General features: G+C 38.8%; 1 protein-coding gene across 1 annotated transcript in view; it reads left to right on the forward strand.

Moving 5' to 3' along the window:
* The first annotated feature begins 1,900 nt into the window (after positions 1 to 1,900).
* COL3A1 (collagen type III alpha 1 chain) overlaps positions 1,901 to 21,512 on the forward strand; it is a 53,386-nt gene continuing 33,774 nt past the window's right edge. The window contains exons 1-2 of the mRNA XM_052792447.1: positions 1,901 to 2,133; positions 19,968 to 20,173. Of these exons, the coding sequence (XP_052648407.1) occupies positions 2,055 to 2,133; positions 19,968 to 20,173 (285 nt within the window). The 5' untranslated portion in view covers positions 1,901 to 2,054. The remainder of the gene's footprint in view (positions 2,134 to 19,967; positions 20,174 to 21,512) is intronic.

Below are 21,512 nucleotides of genomic sequence, written 5' to 3' on the forward strand. Positions count from 1 at the left end.
ATTAAGTTTCATCTAAATTAAACAATTACTGTGACGAACATATAGGCATTAATACAGAAAACACAGTGGCAATAAAAAACTGATCTGAATGCGATTTTGATAAACAGTTAGTTTAGTTTAAATCTCATTCCATAGCTGAGAATGGTTTGGATCCAGTGTTTGGTCTGTTTGTACATTTCTATTGAAAAGAGCCAGACAAATCAATTCAGGTATTGTTAGATACTGTGGTTCTAATTTATGTCCTGAGCATATCTCCAAAAGAGAAGAAAACCTTATAGACTCCTGCATAAAAATTTGAAGCATTTTGTCTTACATTCTAGGATAGCTCAACAGGAGGTGGTTGTCTGTTTGTTGATTGTAACTACGTGAAGTTTATAAACCAAATAACCTAACCTGATAAGTAATATGATACTGGATGTGAAAACCCAAACCTGCATGAAATAATTCCACCATCCGAACTCAGACAACGTGGAAAATTGGGGGGTATTTAATTCATGCGGAAAAGTGGTGTGTAATTCCTTTGAAATGTATCAAGCCATTCATACCTTATGGGTGTATAATACACAGAAGAGACACTCAGGGTATGTTGAAAGTGGCATCAAATTATTTAAGATCTCTTCATACTTGCTTCAACCTCTTCCACCTCAGGTGACCACAGCAGAAGAGGACTTTCCCGTTTAAGTGCAAATGTGTTTCAGATAAATAGGTTTTGAAATGAGACTGAATACCTATCAGATTAAAAGGTAATCTCAAACTGCTCTTATTTTGTTACGCATACACAGATGTGGGTCCCTTTTTTGGGATGACAGTTCATTACATAAATGAATCATTGCTGGGAGGGATGGTTTCCTGGGTCGCTGTAATCTCAGCAACACTTAAGAACAAATGAATGAGCACTCCTGCAGTTAATGACCTGGATGAAATTAATCGACTGAGAGTAGCAATTAGTTTGGTCATTGTTTTAGCAGAGATGCACACTGTGACAACTTTCTGCATTCACTTTGGAGTCTTCCAAACTTGTACTTAAAGCTACCTTCCCAGCAAAACTACATTTATAATAAAAGCTGCCTAAGACATCTTATTTGGAAAATAAGTTTGTCTGTTCTGATCCTATTCTCAGTAAAGTTTTGCATGGAATAAATGGATTAGTAGTCTCAAGATTTCTTTTTTTTTTCTTTTTTTTTTTTTTGTCTGCTGTACCTTCTTGTTTGAGGAGCAAACAGTAAAGAAAAAGGTGGTACTTGTTCTGTATTCCTTTCAAATGTTGTAGTGACAGCATCAAACTGAATTAAAAAAATTTGAAAAGTTTTAGTTTGAGAGATTGGTGCTTCTGATTTGGGAACTTGTTTTCTTCATAATTTTTTTTGTGTGTTTGCTTTCTCCCCAAGTCACACAAAATTATGGTGTGAGGCAGAGATGGTGAGAAAAGCACTGGAACAGAACTGTTGCAATTTTCAGGTCTTCCTTTCATTAACTCTGATTGCTCATCAGCAGAAATACCCAGGTTTGCTCTTCCACTTCTGGGATTCTTTCAGTTTGTGTGGCCACATCAGGTACTTACCTTTTATTTTTGTTAGGGAGCACTAAGAATTAAAAATCCTCTTTGGGCTGTACCCATTGACTCCTAATTAACATGAAAAAATGCTTTACCACAGGACTTCTTTTTTCACATGCATATATCTCACATACAGCGCACACCAACTATTCATATATAGTCTCAGTGTGCATTTTGTATGCACACAAAAGTTCCAGATGTGCTGTGTAGCTTGTTTAGTTGACTTTATTCTTCTGTAAAGCCAAGAGAAATATTAATCATTCATTTACTGTTAGGGGATGGGTCTTCTTCTCATATTTCAGTAAAGGGGGTGGAAAAGTAAAGTAAGCCAATTTTTTTCCTATTTAAGGCCAAAGCTGGGGAATGCTTGTGGCTGAGTTCTGTACATGGCCCGGTGCTGGAAGGGCAAGGAACAACCGATGTTGCTATTTTGAATAGATTTTTATTCCCCCCCCCATTTTTATTTTTGCACAGAGAGTCTCATGTCTAATATTTAGACATGATGAGCTTTGTGCAAAAAGTAACTTTGCTCATTCTTGCCGTGTTTCAACCCTCAGTTATTTTGGCACAACAAGACGGTGAGTAATTCAAGCTTCTTATGATTTAATGTTTTTATTTTATTTTTATTTTTATTTTCACCAATGATTTTAATAGCTTGTAAGAAATGTGTATTCACAAATCTCACCAGAACACTTTTCCTTCACTAATTCAGCAGAGTCAGATATTTAATGCAGAAGCTGAAAGCTGCAGGAGTTTGCATTACCATCCCAAAGGTTTCCGTTTGCTTTGCTTTCTTCTGTGGTTAAAAGGACTGTACAGTGTTGTCTGCCTTAGCTGCGTTTGTTCTTGTTCTTACTTGTTTTCCTATTACAGACACTGGAGAGTTTTTAACTATTTCTTTTAACTCTTAGAATAACATTTTAACTGTTAGCTCTGTGCTGCCTGGAAGTTATTTGTCACAAGCAGCTTTTTTATTTGGAGTTCTCCTTTGTACTTGTGTGTTTTCCACTAGCAGTGTAGGGCTTTGTTTAAACAATTTGGGTGTGGAAAACTGCCTTAAAATTCTAACCAGTTTTGATGAAACAGTTTTTAAGAGCGTTATATGAAAATATGTCGGCTTACGGGATTTTTACTTTGACATAAAGCAGGAGGGTATAAATTAATTCCCTCAGCTGAAGTAGTTTGAATTGTGCATCTGCAGGCTGTTTCAGTCCCTCACGAGACTGATTAGCAGCTGATGGTATCTGGGAGTCCGTGCGAGTATGTGCATGTTTACAAAGAGCGAGAACACCAAAAATCAAATGAGCATGGAATTTAGAGGGGGAAAAAAATACTTTGTATGCAATAATTCAACTTTGAGTGAAGATAAGTGTGGTACGAGTATTTAAGTTAAACAGATGACATTCCATGAGTACAGCTGACCTTTTTTGGATGTGCTCTGTTCCTGCTTGCCAGACATTGTAAACCAGACCTTCCTTAAGATAAAACATTTTTCTTTCTTGTAAAGATAAAAGATCTGCAATGTATTTATTCCTGCATTGAGGCAACGGATAACTTTACAAATAACTTGATAAGCAGCAGCCAAATAAACTGTAGTGCAATAAAGGAAAGCCAAATGCCTTTAAAACCACACCCTACCCTACTCTGTGTGATACAAATAATGAAAACGATTACTTTAGCCATTTCATGTCAAATCTATCTGCCTCAGCGTACCTGGAAAGGCACCTCTGCCAATGGGGGTGACTGTGAGTCCAGCAGCAGGGTGTTGGCAGCGGAGCAGTTGGAGCTCAGGGGGCTCTGTGCATAAGCAAATCAGGTAACACCATCTGCAACAGCAGCGTGCCCAAATACCAGCCTCCCTCACCAAGCACAGACACAGGCTAAGCCTTGTAAAGTATCTTAAGAAAACCTCAATGCATATAAAGATGTTCTGTAGAGAATAAACATAATATACTGTGAACTGATGCTTTTCTGTTTCTGCTTTTCCAGTATATAAACTATCTCTTCAGTAATCTTCAGTGAAGAAAATATTATAAAATTTGAGCAATCGTATGCTGTGAGTTTTCTCTGCTTACAGCAGCAAATAATAAACATATTGCATATATTTAATATGCATCATGTATATTTATGTACATATATATATCTTCAGAGGGATAAGGAATAAGGGAACATCCAATACAAAAAGAAGGAACATCAGTTTTATTTCTCCGAATAAACAAATCCCCCGAGTGCCAGGTCTCTTTCCCTCACTCTGGTCTTATCCCTGGACATTTCTGAGGTGCTACACATATTTGACTCAAGAAATGGTAAATTTGGGGTAGAAGAACAATATACAAATGAAGTGTGAGGGAGTATTCTCATTTCTCTGCCACATTCCTGTTTCATGGTGTAGTAACATTTCCTTACTGGGCTAACTTCCATACTACTTACAGGGATGAAGTTACACAGAGAGGCTGATAAAACACTACTTATCCCTTAAAATATCGAATTCTGTCCTCCCTGTCGAATGTTCCTTTCCACACATTTGAATATGCTTTACTCACAGAAAATAATAATTGAAGTAGTTGATTATTAGCTTCACTAATTCATGTGCAGGGCAGCAGATGGACTGGGAAACCAAATTTTCCACGATTCAAAAGAGAATTTCCAGACATGCTAAAATGTTCTCTCTTGTCAAGAAAAATGTTTATATGGTTAGTATCAAATGTAAGTCAATATAAAATTTTCCTTGGGAAAGCCTGCCAGTGGACCAGACTTGGCAAGACATTAAGGAAACTGCTCAGTATACACTAAGTCTAGGATAGTCAGATGTACCTCTGGGCTATGTGTTTCTTTGTCTTGCTGTAAGAGGTAGGAATGGAGATTTGAGTACAGCCTCAGGTTGAACCTCTTCAAAAGCTTGGGATCTGGGTATTGTGGAACAAGGAATTTTCTGACTTCCATGGACAAAAGCTGTATGTCCTGGTAACCCACTGGGATGCTTTTAGCCTGCAAATGAAATCACCTTGACACAGTTCCGGTTTTCTGATGTGTGTCAAGTTAGTGTAAGGTGTTTACAAGCCCTGACCACGTTCAAGATAAAGTGCTTCCTCGTGGCTGACATGACATGAAGCTGGTGCTTCAGACATGACAGGTGATTCAGATTCCAGCAATGTATATTCAGTTCCACCATTTGAAGGCATCTTTACATCCTGCATATTAAACTACCAAAAAGTGTAAGAACTTAGAATGCTTCTTTAGGAAAGAAATCTATCCTCTACACAGCCAGCATGATTTGTGCAAGCATTTGCTAGCCTTACAGCCTACATTCACCCCATTTATGCTGAGTTTGTAGTCAATCAAAACAGCTACTTCCAGAAGACAGCATAAATTGTAGCTAGATAGACTGGAGGTATTTGGCAGTTTCCACTGACTATGAAGGAAGCATGTGCACAGCCCCACTCACATCGGTGCCAAAAGGGAGGTCAGATGGATTTGGGCCTGTCTCAGCTCCATCTGAGATGGTAAAGGACATCTCAGTCACCTGGAGTGTGACACTTTTCATACATACACCCCATAGTCCTTCAGGAACTTCACTGAGGTCATCAGGAAAACTCTACTGCTCTAAAAAGCAGTGTGAAAGCAGAGCCAGAAGGCCTTCATTATTATTCCAAATAATTTTTTGCTCTAATTTATTTAGTGTTTTCCTTGTCTTGTAAGTATTATCTTGGATGTTTGGTCAGGAAGCCCATTTCTGAGGTAATGACTGAATCCTAAAATATCTCTGAGAAGACTTATTGACCTTTCATATTACTTTCAGTCACAAATTACAGTTTTAAAATTAAATAAAACAATTACATATAGGTTTCAGGAAGCACCATGCAAAGAACTTTTTATGCTGAGCACCCACTTCTGATCCCCCAGAAAAGAAGGGTTGTATTTGGAGAAAACTTGCAAACAGCTTGGTTTAGCCATTTTTCTTTCTTTTATTAATTGGAAAGGAATAGGTAATGAAGTAGATGGGTACTGCATAGATGCAGTGTATTTGTGAGACTGCCAGACCGATATTTTTAGCACTTACCTATATGCAACGTTGCACACGTGCATTTTGTTGATAAATTAGCTAGTTTAAGGGTAATGCTAATGACAGTCAGAACTATCTTTCCTCAAAGGTTTTGGTAACACAGAAAAGCCCCCCTCCAGAGTTTTGAAGGTAAAACCAGATGATGCGTGTCTGTGTGCCAATAGATAATTACACCATCATAAGTAACCTGGACTATGTGAAGGTATGAAAAATCAGGGATCTACTGCTCTTCCATTTTTCCTAACTGTTTTATACCAAGCACACGGCAGGCAAGGTTATGCCTAGGAAAATTGAAACATTCCTTTCTGGTCTGGAAAAATCATGCTAAATGAAAGCCTGGGGAATCCACCCCCTCTAAACGTTATATATATGTTCTTGGAAATATGACAAATTTCATAAACATTTTAGATCACACATCCCTGGAAGACATTAGCCTTAGGAAAATGAGACCATTATATATCCCTTTCATTATTTTCCAGATTTGTTTTTGATTTTAGACCAAATCTACGTAGACTGATTTTTTAAAAGAGGAGGTGGAGTTGGAAACATCCACTGCTTTATTACAGGGGGAAGAGGCAGAGGTAGAAGGGTGTTGTCTCTGGCACGAACATTACTGTTGATGCCTCAGTCAGCGTCAATACATTTGCTCCCTTCTTAGTGCTGCAGATTACAAGCAGATCTATTTCCTCTTCCAGCTTCTGCCAAAGTTTTGAGGTTTGAAATAGGCAGCCAGGTGTCACTTACAAAATCTTAGCTGATGCCAGCCTTACACAACAGCTGGGTGTTAGTTTTAATTAATGCTTTTCAAGAGAAAGGAAGGAGTTAATTACTATCACTTTTTTGTTTCACAGACTGGCTGATAAACCAGACTGACGTGGATCTATTAGTCATTGTCCCATTTATGTGCTAATGTTGTTCAAACTTTATTTTAATCAGAAATGTGCAGAAAATGGGACATACCTGGCTTCATAATTGGGAAAGCATGCTGTAGGTCAGTAACATAAATGATGCAGACTGTGAGCATTTTGGATTAAAAGCAATCTCTTCAGAGTTGAAAGGTTCAGCCTGCCAGTAGGGGGAAACAATAACAAAGCATGCTTTCCCAGGCTAGCGGGCACCATGAAAACTATATTGCTCTTGATGTTTTTACGGTAGGTTAGTAGTCTGGAGAAGAGCACAAGCCACAGCTGTTGTAACAGTTGCAAGTTTTAATTTGTTGGTTTGAAGTAATAATTCGTCAGAACCCACAAAAGTGGAAATTAGTGCAATGGTCGTGTCCATTAATACTCCAGATTATGCTGTCTTTTAGTCATGCTTGTTTAAGAAACTAGGCAAAAGATCTCAGCCTAGAAAAGAAAAACTGTTGGCAATGGCAAAGATACGTTGTTAACAGAATGGGGTTTTTTGGTCTTGAAGTAAATGGATTAGATTCACAAATTGTTGCAGAAATTCGATGTGATAGAGCAAAATTCAATTTATTATTGGCAACACCCACAAAAATAAAACTCAACCTTGAAAAGGGTATAATAAAATCTTTTCTGATTCAACATGAGAACTGTTAGCTAATTCTCTTTGTGGTAGCTTGGTAAATTGTAGATTGCACAATTTTAACGTGGTTTAGAGTTCGGTACCTACCACCTGTATGTCTACAGTTTTGAGACATTCTGATTTTGGTTTTTAGCAGATGGTAAATAACCTTCAACCCAAAATGGAACAAAAATTTTAGTGTCATTATTTTACCTGCTGCAATATTTTACCAGCCTGCCCCTCCTTCGACACATCCATGATGATATACCCTGTACAGGAGGAGAACTGGGCACAGATGCGATTCCGTCTCCAGGAGTGATGCAAGAAACGTTATTTTGTTTCTGTACCTTCAGGTCAGGCTGTTGAGGGGAGCATGGATGGGTGCAGAAGAATGCTGCAGCCCCTGGCCCTCAGCATGCTGCCCATCTCCAGCCCAGGGGATCCAGTGGATTCCTCCTGGAGAGAAGGCTGTTTGGGGCTGTGCTGCTCACGGTCGTGTTCTCTCTGTTACAGAGATGCTGTATGGTGACTCACTGCAGTTGGCTTCCCATGGCCATGCTGCTACGAGATACAGGAGCCAGTGCTCTGGCTTAGTTACTGCTGCAGGACAGCTACTCCTCTATGGATTGTCTTTCTTCCATTGAATCTTTCAGTGCACAGGGTTTGTGAAGCTTTACTTTCTGTCCTCTCCATGGCTTCCCTGACAATAGATGCTTTGTCCCTGGAAAAATCTATGAGGAATTCCCACAGAATTTCCTGATCTTTTTCCATTCAGCACAGTCAGACAGTTTGTGTTTCAGGGGAATGAGAGTCCCATATTTATGTGTAGGGACTATGCCATTAATATTTCTGACATTGCTTTGAGATTGTATAACAATTTCGAAAATTAACCCTTACGTTGCTCCTGGCTGTGGTTAATGAACTGATAATCTCCACAGGCAGTAAAAAATTACATATTACAGGAGTCAGCAAGTCTCTTCTGTAAGCATAACAGAGAGAGAGAGGTGTGCTTATCCTATCTATCTTAAATGCTGGAAGTGTGCAAGGAGGAATGAGTTCCATCATTGAGTGTAGAGCAACACATCGTTCATGCACAGGTATAGTAAATTTTATTTTTAATTTATATTTTCAAGCAGTCGTCATTTTTTCTCATCTTGTATTTCATAGGAAAGGTTCTCTCCATTTTGCTTTGAGAAAACCTAACCCACTTCCAACCACTGCTTTTATTTATTTTCACTTCAGAGCCAGTCTTGTCTCCGAGTTTGCAAAGTGGAAGCCTCTGCCTGTTTCATGTCAAAATGACAATGGAAAACATGATATAACCCCCTCCAACAACAACCATTTGTTGGCTTTAGTAACTTCAGCTCTGTGACTTCTGGCTTTGTTTAGTGAAAGTACAGCAGAAGAGATTCCTTTCAGATTAGCTAAGAGACTACTTCCATTTTCCCTCATTTACATCAAACCCTTCATTTAAACATGAACTATTAGAATGAGGATGAAAATGGTACCTCCTTTAACAATGTCTGCACATTTTTGTCTTGCTTTGATTCACACAAGTACTCTGTGAAGAGATGTCTGCCAGGGAGGAGAAAGCAGGAAGAATGTGATCATAATGGAAAGATACATATTTTAAGGCTGAATGTGTTTTGTTATTTTGAAAGCCTAGGCCTTCTCTTACAGCTAAAGGGGCACCCAAGTGACTCTCAAGAAATGGGGGATGTGACTTGTAGATTTAAGACTTTAGCTGAGTTGGTACCAGAATGGCCTGCAGCATAACACAAAGCTTTCCAGGGCCACAGGAGACCCATCCCTTTCTGCTGCTGGTTTTCTCTTTTGGTCACTGTGCATCCCACCCTGGAGGGTGGCACAGGCACCTCTGCTCTCCTGCCAGGCAGCAAAAGATTTCCTTCCATGTGCAAAACTTCTGTGGCTTCAGGCGCTGCTTTATTCCCAGCCCCAGCACTGTGAAGGGCAGCAGAATCGCAGGAACATCCCATGTACATTTGCAGCAGTAGATATGAAAGGATGATCTGTGTCTGGAAAATACTTCCCACAGCAGTTCGACACTGGCAGTTCTTGGAAAACTTCTGGACATAATTAGTTCCCACTGAAATTCCCCACAATTCACGCCCAGTGACCAGTCAGTGCATTAGCAGGCTGTCTGCTGCAAACATCTATTTTCCTCTATTCTGTCCCTTTGTGCTTCTTTTCTTTTCCTGCTTTCCATTTTCTTTTAGGAAAAGAGGCAAAAGCAAAATTGCAGCTCCTTTTTCAGACACGAGAGAAACAATTGCTCAGCCGAACACAGCTAATGGAAAATGTGGGAAGCATCGTTCATTGTTCCTTTGATGTTCAGTGTAATAGCAACGCTGAGCATTGGAGGAGAATGAGCTATATCCCCCATGCTTTCCTTCAGCTATAAGCAGCTAAAATAGAATTCATATTATCTTGGAAAACACTTCTATGTTCATGAGAGGCTCTTTTAAAAAAATGTATTTTTTTTCTGTGTGTGGCTTTAATTCTACTGTATGGTGTTTGCTTGTTTCCCTACAGAGCAGTAGTCATTCTCTGCCAGCTGTTTAAGAGAAGAATGTCCTAGTGAAAGCAAACAATAGGCTGTGTAGTGGGAATTGCAAATCTTTGAAAAGAGTAATTGAAATCTGCTCAGACATTTTGAAGATTCTTTGCACAATATTCTAAGCCTGTTGGTGGCTTAGTCATTGGCAGGGTGGTCCTCTTTGTAGATCTCTCTTTTTTGTATGAACAGAATAGCATAAATATGGGCGGGGAGCGGGGGGAGAAAAAGGAAAGAAGAGAGGCGTTCAAGTCCAACTGATTCTTTTCCTGTTAGAGCAGCTGAAGAGAGAGAGAGCATTGTAAAGAAGTGAAGAATCAAAAAAAAGTACAAAGCCTCTTAATTTATCAGGTGTTCTCTGGCTCCGGCTCTTCCACTCATACCTTTTAAGGACTCCAGCAGATAAACTCTGGTGGATCTGGCTCTGTCTGCTGAAGATATTCTAGCCCTCCTCTGCTACAAGGCGCTGTTTATTCTCACCCTGTACCAGCAGATGCTGTTGCTGCACAGAGCAGGGAGGGCTAAATGTATGCCAGGCTTCAGGCAGCCACTTCAGCTGCGATGCTTCTGACCTCTGATATTAATAAAGTCAGCTCTGTGCTTGCAGGGTCTTCACCGCACCAGGAGTGTGGCTTTTCACCTGATGAGGGAGTTAGGAAGATCCTTAGGTCCTCATGCTTGAAAAATAGGCATAGAATTTGACACTTAAAGTGGCCCCAAAATTAAGAAAGTTGTCTTTGGTACCCTGAGAAAACCCTCACAATACTCACTTTAGTAGCCTTAGGAAGTTGACAATAAGAACGTTGTATCCAGTGTACAAATAGCCATTTAATATCCTCTATGAGGCAGATTAAGAAGAATTTCAAATACTGCCATCTGTATCCAACAAACTGTCCAAAATGGATGTGGGGTGAATTAGTACAAACTGGAATAGGGAATGAATGAATACAAACTGTTTTGCAGATGAAACTAGGTTAATGATGGTCTATGCATTCAGAATTCCCCCTCGACCTTCTGAATTACAAATACCTTTAATTTATTGGCAGCCAAAGATATGATTCTTTTCTTTAGACAGTACACCAGAGTTCTTTAATCCATCACTGGAATATGAAATACAAGAATCAAACCCTTCATTTACTTCCAACTTCTGAAATTACGGGGAAATCAATAAAATTGTGCAGGGAGTTATGTTAGTGTAGAATTTGACCTCCTGCTGCTTTACTCATCTCTGATGTAAATTCACTATGGCCATGGAGTTATATTGGGGCTGACTTTGTCCAACGTATCTGAAAATATAAATGATATTACCATATGTACTATACTGTATTGTAACATTTCCCATCTGTTTCAGTCTCAGGAGAGAAGCATTGAATCAAGCTGATTTCTTCCAAAGCAAACCACAGAAGCAGCATTGCATAAAATTGTTAGCCCTCTCACTGAGCTAAGGGGAAAGAGAAGATCATGTCCCACTTGAAACTTTAATCACCTGATAAAAATGGTTTTAATTACAAAGTTAGGCAATGAAAACAAAAACCATACATTTTTCTTTCCACACAGCCTTCATGTTTTATCTTGTGAGAAGCTTGAAGTGTTCTGCATTAAGTAGTTGTAGTTCAGTGTTTTACAGGAGGTGCTATGTAGAGCAAGCTGTAATGATCACCCATTTCCAATAATTCCCTTTCACTTAGCAGCTCAGAAGCTGAATCTCACTTTCCTGATGCTTTGGATCTGTCAGACTGTTTGTACAGTCTGGGAAACCTGCTTGTACACAATGACTTTTCCAGTTTTTCTTTATTTTTGCCAGGACAGACCTACTGCAAGAAATGTTGCGAAGAATGCTCCAATGTTATAAACTATTTCTGTTCCTAGCTAAAATCACAAATGCAGAAGTATGTCTTTGAGATATACCTTGGGGGTGATTTTTGTTTTGAAAGTTCTGACAGAATGTTGTGCTGGATTTTGGTAAATTTTTCCACTTAATTGATCCTAATAATGTTGAGCATGAAGCCGTTGCTGTTCTTTAGAAGTATGTTAGGCCAGCTTCTTATGGAATAAGATTGGAAGCGTTCATGTGTTCAAGCGTTCAAAATTAAGATTACCTTGACACTTGGACTCTGACTGTAGAAGTCTTCATTGACTGCCCAAGGAGTGGGCAGGATGTATGTTTAAAGAAACTAATAAATCCATAAAATCATCAGTAATCACATCAGACCTTGAATTTATGTCAGTTTCTGCTTGGTTTAAGACACAAGTCTTTGTGCCATTTGGCATCATTCACTCTAAAGACAAGAAGCACATTAAAATCAGATTACTGCAGAGCAGTGAGAATTTATGGCAGCACTACAACTAAATAGCCACAAATAAAGTGATTACAGCCTGCTGCTTATTTTTAGAGTGACACCAAATGGCACAAAAGTGATGTGCCAAAAAACATTATAATGTAAGAACAAAGGGGATGGAAAAATCTCATAGGCGTTTTACCAATAATTGGAAGAGTGACTGAAAAATTATGCAATGGTCCCTCTAAAAGGCATTAAATGCACTGAATTAAGATTAAATTCTTGTTTATTGTGCGTCCTGCTCTAATGCAAACGGTTACCCTTATTAAAAGGTTTGATCGGTCAGGCACTGAAGACCTTCAGTTCCCACCAGAATAATTAGAAATTGATGTTCTGTAGGTCTGATCCAAAGCCCAGTAAAATCAAGGGAGGTTCTAATCAGGCAGTGTTTACCCTTAACCAGGAATGAATGATACACATTCTGCAGAGTATAGCAAAAGAGGTTTATCTCTTCTAAAAAGACAGAAGTATAAATATAATTGTCTGAGTTAGAGTCAACCCGTTGAGACAGGACTTTGGAGAGGGAATCCCAGAATAACATCTCAATGGTCATTCAGGAATATCTTCCTCCCTTAAAAAAACAATTTAGGCCATAATGTTGTCAAGGAATAGCTAACAACAAAAGGAGTATAACCATCTCTTGCATTCATCAGATGTTTTTCTCAAAATGACTTTTATAAGTTCAGAAACAGGTATAACAATTCTCTGTGCAACACCAAAAAAGCAGCAATGTGATAGATATACAGCAGTCTGCTCTATCCTGCCCCTTGTATGACTCAGTTTGAAATGACAGTTCTGCCAAAAAAACCCCCACCAACTAAACAAACAAAAATACCTTTCTTGCACTTTGTTTTCCTATTAGTGGTTTTGAAACAAGAAAACTCTTCTGCCATTGTTTTTCATGCCGAACACCAGCAAAAGCCAGTGGGGCTGTTGTGTAACAATATCATCGATGGAATATCCTTGTCCCTATTTCAAAGCAATGCTTATGTGGCAGGATGATCTTTAGAAGTTACATGAAAAACATCATTCAAGTATGTCAACGTATGTGCCTGAATAGAGTAATTTGTGAAACATAAATGTTGAGACAGAATGATGTGACAGATTCAGTCACTTTAGACCACATTACCTTTGAGAAGAACAATAGCTCTCTGATGATAAAGGAGAAAAATTAGAGTTCTTAACAGAAGTCACACTTGGAAAGATTAGGAAAAAGCCAATAACCTGCAAGGAATATAGAGACATTTTGTGTTTTACTTGGTAGCAAATATGCTATAAGGATATTTTTTAATACTGATGTTTCTAAAATTTCTAAAAGCTGTAAAAAGGTTGCAGCATTTGGAGTTTATAAAGACGAATGAAGGGAACAAGCAATGATTTGTTTAAAATGCAAATACTTGTTTGTACCAGTGCAGGCCTGGGGGTTTTTTCCATTTTGTAATCTGAAAGACAGATTGGTGGGTGGGTCTCAGAGCAAGGACAGTTTGGCGACATGACATAAGAATCCTTTGCCTGAGAATCCAGCCTCTTCTATACATTGCCAGTGAAACTGTGTGTGTCTCCTTTCCGCAATACCTCTGACAGACAAGTACAGTATTTTGATTAACGGCATTATTTTGTGCTGCTTTCCCTTTCTTGCTCTGCATCTGAGTAGGGAGGAAAATGTCTGGGACTGGTGCAGTGGCAGAACTGTTCAAACGCCAGCTTTTTTGGCAGACAAGCATCCCTACAAGTAAGAAAGCTTCGGTTTCAGTCTGAAAGCACAGGATGTAGCCATCCTTTTTGGTGTGAAGCTTGGGAAATCTGAACCATTCATTCATACTCCTTTTCCATTCTACCCAACAGCAGTTCTTCCTCCTACAGGACATGGAGTAGGAAAGGATTTTTAACATGGAACTGCTCTGATTTTTCACAGCCTGCATTTGTTTTATCAATTGAGGTTTCATTCCTGATACCTCCCATCACGTAGTGGACAAGCCTTACAAAATATTACATCAGTACCATTAAATCTGAAAATGTCCTAATAGGTAGGTATGCCCAAGTTGGCCCTTATGTCCTCATGCACTGTGTGAAATGGATTCCATTAATTAGCTGGTTGTTCTAAGACAATTGCAGCTCAGAGAATGTCTGCAGGCCTTGCAGTTGAAAAAAAAAAATCTTGTTAAACCATTTCTTTTCTTATATTTCCACCTCTTTTCCTGAGTTCTGTGAAACAGACACTATTTCAGACTTTGCGAGTACTCAGCACTTATCTGACAGGAGAACATGCAGGCAAACCAGACCATTCCGGCTCAGCAAGCCAATTAGTTAATTATGAGAGTCCATTTGTTTCCATTACTAATCTTGGGATGGAATGAGAATGTTTGATTCTCTTATAAATGTCATCATAATACCAGACAGGGAGCCCAAACCGTTTGCTTCGAGGTAGACAGCGTGGCATTCTTTTCTGCTCAGTAGATGGAAGGCAGCAATGCTGCAGACACGGGGATGGATTCCTCCATCTACTCTACTGTAGGGGAGAATTACAGCATTTGTCATTGAAAATGAACAATATTCCTCCTTTCTACTTTGTCCTTTGGTTAAACAATGTATAAAACGGTGCTGGAATACACAAGAAATGTATTTACTATAGAGGAAACGTAAAACACTTTTTGAAGTAGCCATCCTGTAAAGCAGATGACCAAAACCGAGTCAGGGTAAGGAGGCACAGGCTTTGTACAGTTAAAAGTCCATAGAAAGCAACACAAAGACCCTTCTTAGTGTCAGCAGACTTTGAATCCGGTCAAATTTAGAGGCAAGGCCTCCTTCATCTCAACGCTTTAGCCTTTACCAGATTCACTTTAAATAACAGCAAAAACTGTTTGCTTGACTCATTGTGTTTGTGATCAGATTCTCGCAGATCAAAGCTCCTCAAAGTTTTGCTTCCCAAGCCATCATCGAGCGGCTGCTGGAGTATCGTGAGTCACCTCTATGTGGACTATTGCCCTTTCTGAGGCAGAACCAGACAAGTTCAAGATGTTCTTTAATATCTAACCAATTAGTCATATCTCTGCAAATGGGATATGTGAGTCTGCTACTAATACAATAGCTGGACATTTGCGTTGTCCAAAGTGGAAAAACCTGTGTTTTTTGAGGAAACTATTAGGAGTTTTTTTCCTTTTGCCATATAAATGTGGTTAAGTAAGTCATGATCACGGCACTTGCACAAATACAAAGCCAAAGGCAACTACAAAACAGGTCAGTTTCTCAGGTCGTAGCACTCGATAACAAATTCCCATTCACCTCACTGGAATCAGGATTATGTCCCATAGGACATCTGTCATCCTTCAGGCCTACAATGACCATATTTGTTTTCCCCTGTACACATTAGAGCTCTTCTATGTACCACACTTATAGGTCCTTTGAGACTAAATGGTGATTTTCCTTTCAGCTTTCCCTATTGGTCTGCTTATATACAGCTGCTTGTCTGCTTAGAAAATGGGAAATAATTCAAAACCAGCATATGATGAAGATTGTGTTGCTTTTTTTTCTTTGCTTTGCTTTTTAGGCTGGCCCAGAGAAATACTACTCACAGCAAAATCTTCAAAAATATGAATGCTCAGTAAACAGCATAAATGCAAAGTTATTCAGGCTTTCAAATATTAAACTTTGATGTTCTGTACAATGAATATGAGATTGACACAGCTTCCAACAAACCACTGCAATAACTGCCATAGAAGTGAAGTGCTGTATAGCCATCATATTTTAGGGCTTTGGGAAGAAGAATAAGATTATGCATTGCCATAGGTGAATACTGTTGAGTTCTAATATTTTTTTTAAATCTTAAGCTAATAGATATGTTTAGGAATCAATAAGAAAAGCTGGCTAAGGCAAGTATGTGACTGTTTTACCACAAGTCTAGAAGTAGGCAAGTCAGCTTTTTTATAACCTTATTACTCCTACATGTTACTTGCCAGTGCTTTAGCACAAATCAGCTTTCCAAAGGATTTTGGAGCTAACGGTTAATCTTTATGAGCAATGCAAAATGCATTATGTCATAACATGCTGACACACAGATCTACATCTGAGCACAGAGGGGGTGTCTTGAACAGACTAAGTCTTCCCAGATGTAAGTTTCCTTTGGAAACCTATTTAATACTTTCATTCTGCCAAAGGCCACAACGATTTTCATTGCAGCTCTCCTAGCTTGTTTCTTAATTCATTTAACAATGTCCAGAAAGTTAGATGCAATATGAATGTCATTATATCCATATGTCTTCAATTTTTCTCTTTTCTTTCTGTTAAATGATGCCATCTACTGTAGAATAACTGAATGACAACCTTGTAAAAATGCAGAGAAATCTGCTTTATTTCCTTATTGCTGTAAAATTGAGTCAGTCGTTTTGTGGTACATTGTTAATTTCCATAATTGTCATCGATTTTGTTGCCTAAAATATGGAAAGGTGAGTATTCTCAGTATGAAAAATTCAGAAAAGAGCAGCTGTCTTGAAAACAGAATCTTTTCTAACCAGCAGTGCAAAAATACGGGAAAAACAGCCCTTTTCTACTCCCCATTTGAATTCTCCTCCTCACTGTAAGGCAGCAGGATCACATCCCTGGAAATAACAAAGCAACATACAAATCAATGAAAATGAAGTAAGGATGAAGAAAAAATTGGCATATGAAAATTCAAATTCTTGGATATGAATATCCTAGTGAGTAAGAACCTTGCTGTCTTAAACACATAGTTAAAAAAAAAGTCATGGTTTTGAAAGGGTAAGAGTGATACTGAGAGCTGAAAATCTGAATATTAATCAAACACATCTTATGGGTACAAAAGTGTGTGTACACTGCATTTTTTTTATATGTGTATGCAGTTAATATAACCGTACATTACCTGTGCACACAGTAACAGTATTAAATTCTTTTAGATCTGTATCAGGGTATTTTTATTTAACAATTATGTATAAACTATGTTTCACTCAAAAGAAAAATCATCTCTTCCCTTCCTCATTATGTTTGTAAATGAGAAGGATGTTTTAACCTGTGGAACTGGGAAGTGCTCAAGCGGAGTGACAGCTGAGTACATTGCTCTCAGGTGAAATGGATCTATGCCCACCTGTGCTCTCTCTAGGGTGTATCCAGCCAGATCTTCTTAGATGGATAACAAGCTCTAACCTCCCCCATAGCTTTGATGTTATTCTGCCTCCCACAGTATACTGCTTTTGAGGTCTTCTTGTGTACAGCGAACCACTTGTACACTGAGCTACTCAGCTTTTGCCACTTTATAATTCAGGGGGGTTTGTGAGTCATAGAGAGATTATAAAGACAATTTCATTCATAACACTACAATTCTCATTTTTAAAATGCATTTCAGCCTTCTTGTTTGTCAGGAAACATTTGTCATTACTCTTGTCAAGGCTGGGTAGTTTGTTTTTTTCCCAAGTGCCCACAGTGAAATCCTGGTTTGTTGAAGGAGGAAAATGTTTCTTTCAGAAACAGTCAGCAATTAATTAAGCAGAGAATCAGCTTATTTACCTGGGATCCACTGACATGATTCTGTGGTGTGAGAGCTGGGAAACCAAGCAACATTTTAGAAATGAAATCTAGCTTGGTAGACTAAGGAAGGATGTCTAGATCCTCTTCAGAGGTAGCGGTTGTTAGGTGGTATCCTTTGAAGCAGCATCCTCTGATGCCGTACCCTGTGTCATGGTGGGTGTGAAGAAGATGCTGTCCTGGAAATAAGCAGCTCTTCTCCACTTCTCTTCCGCAGATTGTGAAGTTTCTGGTGAGGCCCAAAAGGTGGAGAAGCAAACGGAAAAGGAAAAAGTGAATTTCTAAGTGATAGAAAATGTCTGAGGGGGATTAGTTTTCATATGCCACTGGAATGTTTTAGATTTTTAAGATTTTTTTTTTTTATGTTGTCAAAGGAAGGCAAAATGCTGGCTCCCAGCCAAATACCAGGCAAATTAAAAAATACTGGCTTGAAAATGTCTGAAAAGTATTTTTTAAGCTTTTTGCATCTTCTTGTGGTTCTAATCAAGCTGGTGGTCAAACCCAACTCTTAACCATAAGTAGCGTCAGCCTTGACAAGTCAACGTTTTCCTGTTTTGATTCTTTTATAGTTGATGTGCAGAAATAACATAAGCTGGTGTATGCAGAAAGCCTGTGGAGGGGTTGAATAGGGAAAAGAGACCTCCTATGCCATGCTGTACCCTGCTCAGAGATCCCCACTCTGGTTCTCCACTCAAGGAGCCAGGTGGTCTTGGTTGTATTCCCCATCTCCCTTACAGAGCTCATACAAGGAGGTGATGGATTTCATGGGGGACAGAGAGGAAAAAGGTTAATATGGACAAGGAAAAGCAGCTGAGAGAGACACTGGGAAGGGAGCAGAATCTGAAAAACTAAGCTCAGTTGAGTACATGGCGATAAAGAAGGTGAACTGTTCAGGTACAAAAGATGAGAGGATTCAGGGAAGATGAAAAGGGAAGTTGCATGTTATGGGAAAGATGAAACAGAATAGAGAAAAAAAGGACTGAAGCAGAAGCATGAGAAGAGACGCGTCCAAGTGTGTACCATGCCAAAGAGTGTGGGCATGGGTATGGAAGCAGATACCCACAAATACAGAGAGAAAGAAAAACAACGGATGTAAAGAGAAAAAAAGAGACCAGTGTGCTAACGTCGTAGTGGAAAAGAGAAAAAACAGATGAAAGATGCCATGTGAGAAAAGAAAAAGGGACTGCATAACCCATAGGAGTAGACTGAACTATAAATCTGGACTCAGTCTCATACTACATAATCATGACCATTAGAACAATTTGATGGCATTTGAAATTTTCTTTCTGGAGCCAGTGGCAATTTTAATGTCAGAGCTTTGAATTACATCTTTTGGCATTTTTCTTCTTTTTGAAGGTTGATGTGTAGTAGGTAACTTATTCTGATATTAAAGTTTTAAGGTACACCAGTAGCTCTTTCTCCAGAATTTTGTGTTTGTAAACTGAATTATTGTTAATTATTCATGGAAAAAATCTTGTTCCATTATTCAAGGCATTCACTGATATTTATATTTGCAATCTGATACTTCTAATAACTTCTACAAAACTTCCAAGGAGTTTGTCTAACTTTGTAGTGTTATTTTCATATTGGTTTCTTGAATGACTGGGCTTTCTGGATCTTGTTTCTCTAAGAAAATACAACCCCAAACTTTAATGTTTGAAGCTGGTTTTCATCAGTCTCTTCAACTTCATTATCTACAACAAATTTGTTTAGTAGAATAGCTGTTGGAAGGAATTCACAAAGCCATGAATATTGCAGATGAAGAATGTTTTTTCTGAAAATACAGACACCTGTAACATTTGAGCGGGCCAGATGACACTTTAATTGCAAACCATTTGGGCAATTAATGTGAACATTCTTTTAGATCTATTGCATACGTTGGCTTTCAAAAAACACTTGGAAAACACTTGGTGCTAATTATTAATGCAAGAGCTCGTGCTGGACAGACGGCTTATTCCGCATCCATGTGCAAGTGCTCATGTTCGCACATGGGGGCAAATGATACACTTGTTTGAGAGGTTTGGCACATTTCCTTTTTAGCTGCAGCAGAGAATTCAATTGCTAATTACACAGTAACTCAGTCTGACACTAAAATTACTCAAGATAGAAGATTTTCACAGATTTAATTGGGCTTTGGATCAGCTCCAGGAGGTTTCCATTGATGTCTATTTATAGATTCAGAGCAGACTCTGCAATTAATGTAACAGATCCTCCCAGTGTCTGAAGAGAAGTATTTAGCCTTTTACTTTACATGCATAAACCTTATTACAGTAGAAAACAAAACAGACTATCCAACAGCTTTCATGTTATTTATCTTTGATTTGGAAAACACATTTGAAATAATATTGAACACTATTTTGTCTTTCTTTCCAGTCGTAGGATGTACCCATCTTGGGCAGGTTTACGCTGACAGGGATGTTTGGAAACCAGAGCCATGCCAAATCTGTGTGTGCGACTCGGGATCTGTTCTCTGTGATGACATCATCTGTGATGATCAGGAGCTGGACTGTCCCAACCCAGAGATTCCGTTTGGAGAGTGCTGTCCAGTTTGTCCACAAACAACACCACAACCTACAAGAGTAAGTCTGTCCTCAATGTTGTTACTTTGGTGTTGCCACCTTCTTAATCCATGTCAACCTCAATTCTTTTTCTTTTACATGCACTTAAACACTTTTCTTTTAAATACTAGGCTTGTCACTTTCTGACTCTAGGCAAATACTTAGGATGGGCACATTTTGCCAAATTAAATAAAAAACAAAGCAGCTTGAACTTTCACAGTTTTATCTTTTTTGTTAAATTCAAGAATACTTCTGTATTCTATCAGATAATTGGTACCAGATCTGATAAAATAGTTTAGTCCTTTGAGCTATGCAGCTGAAAGCATGAGGTCCTTCAACCCAGTTTTACGTAGAGAACAGGCACAGATAAATAGTAGAAAGGGACAGAGGGCAACAATTAGCCATTACATTTTCATTTTACGGAGAAGCATAGGAAAAATGCAAACAGCTTATTTGTTGACTGCATGCTCAATCAATATCCATGAAACTAATGCCAACACAGAGTTAAAGAAAGTTAGACAATTTTCACAGCATACTGCAAGTCTGCATTTCTTATCAACTCACAGAGTGAATTTCCTTTAGCAGAGTTATTGCTGACTTAATGCCCTGTAAAGGAAAGGTGATTCAAACCCTACATTCCTAATATATCATCATCTTGTTTATAGACACCAACATTATCTAAACCAGTTGCAGCACCTTAACCTCAGGAAAATTGAGAATGTTAGTGCATGCCAAGTCCCCTGCCTAAACTGCTTCACTGAGCAAGCCAGCTATACGGACCTCTAAGGTTATCTCAACATTTCATACTTGTTTAAGATCCATTTGATTCTGTTAAAGTACATAGATTTCCACAGGCACACTGAAGATTCTCATCCAGAAGATAAAAGAAGAGAGTGAAAGAGATGTGTACATGGAAGAGAAAGGGAGAAGATGTGTTTCTGCACCTCTATATTATATCTGCTTAAACATGCAATGTCATATACAAATAACGTCACCTAGTGTTAGTTACACCATGCTAGTGCAGCTGTACTGCTTCCAGGATTACCTGACCTACTTCACTGAACAGTTTTAGAGGTGTAAATGAGTGGTACATACAAGCATGCTGGAGATTTAAGCACAGCTCCCTCTCTTGTTGAGTTTAGAGACTCTTTTATCAGTTCTGTGGTTCCTGATAACAAAGGACATGTGGATTACTTCCTCTAGCCTCTGTCTTCGATATATAAGAGTTTGGTCAGCCCACTGGAAGCTGCCCTGCTGACCTTTGATGGTGTGTAGGGAAATGCCACCTTGAAAGTTCCAAGATAGTTTCAGCTCAATATTCTTTGCTACCACTGGCAGCTGAACACATAAAAACTGTTCT

Source organism: Harpia harpyja, chromosome 7, assembly GCF_026419915.1.
Source record: "Harpia harpyja isolate bHarHar1 chromosome 7, bHarHar1 primary haplotype, whole genome shotgun sequence".
NCBI lineage: Eukaryota > Metazoa > Chordata > Aves > Accipitriformes > Accipitridae > Harpia > Harpia harpyja.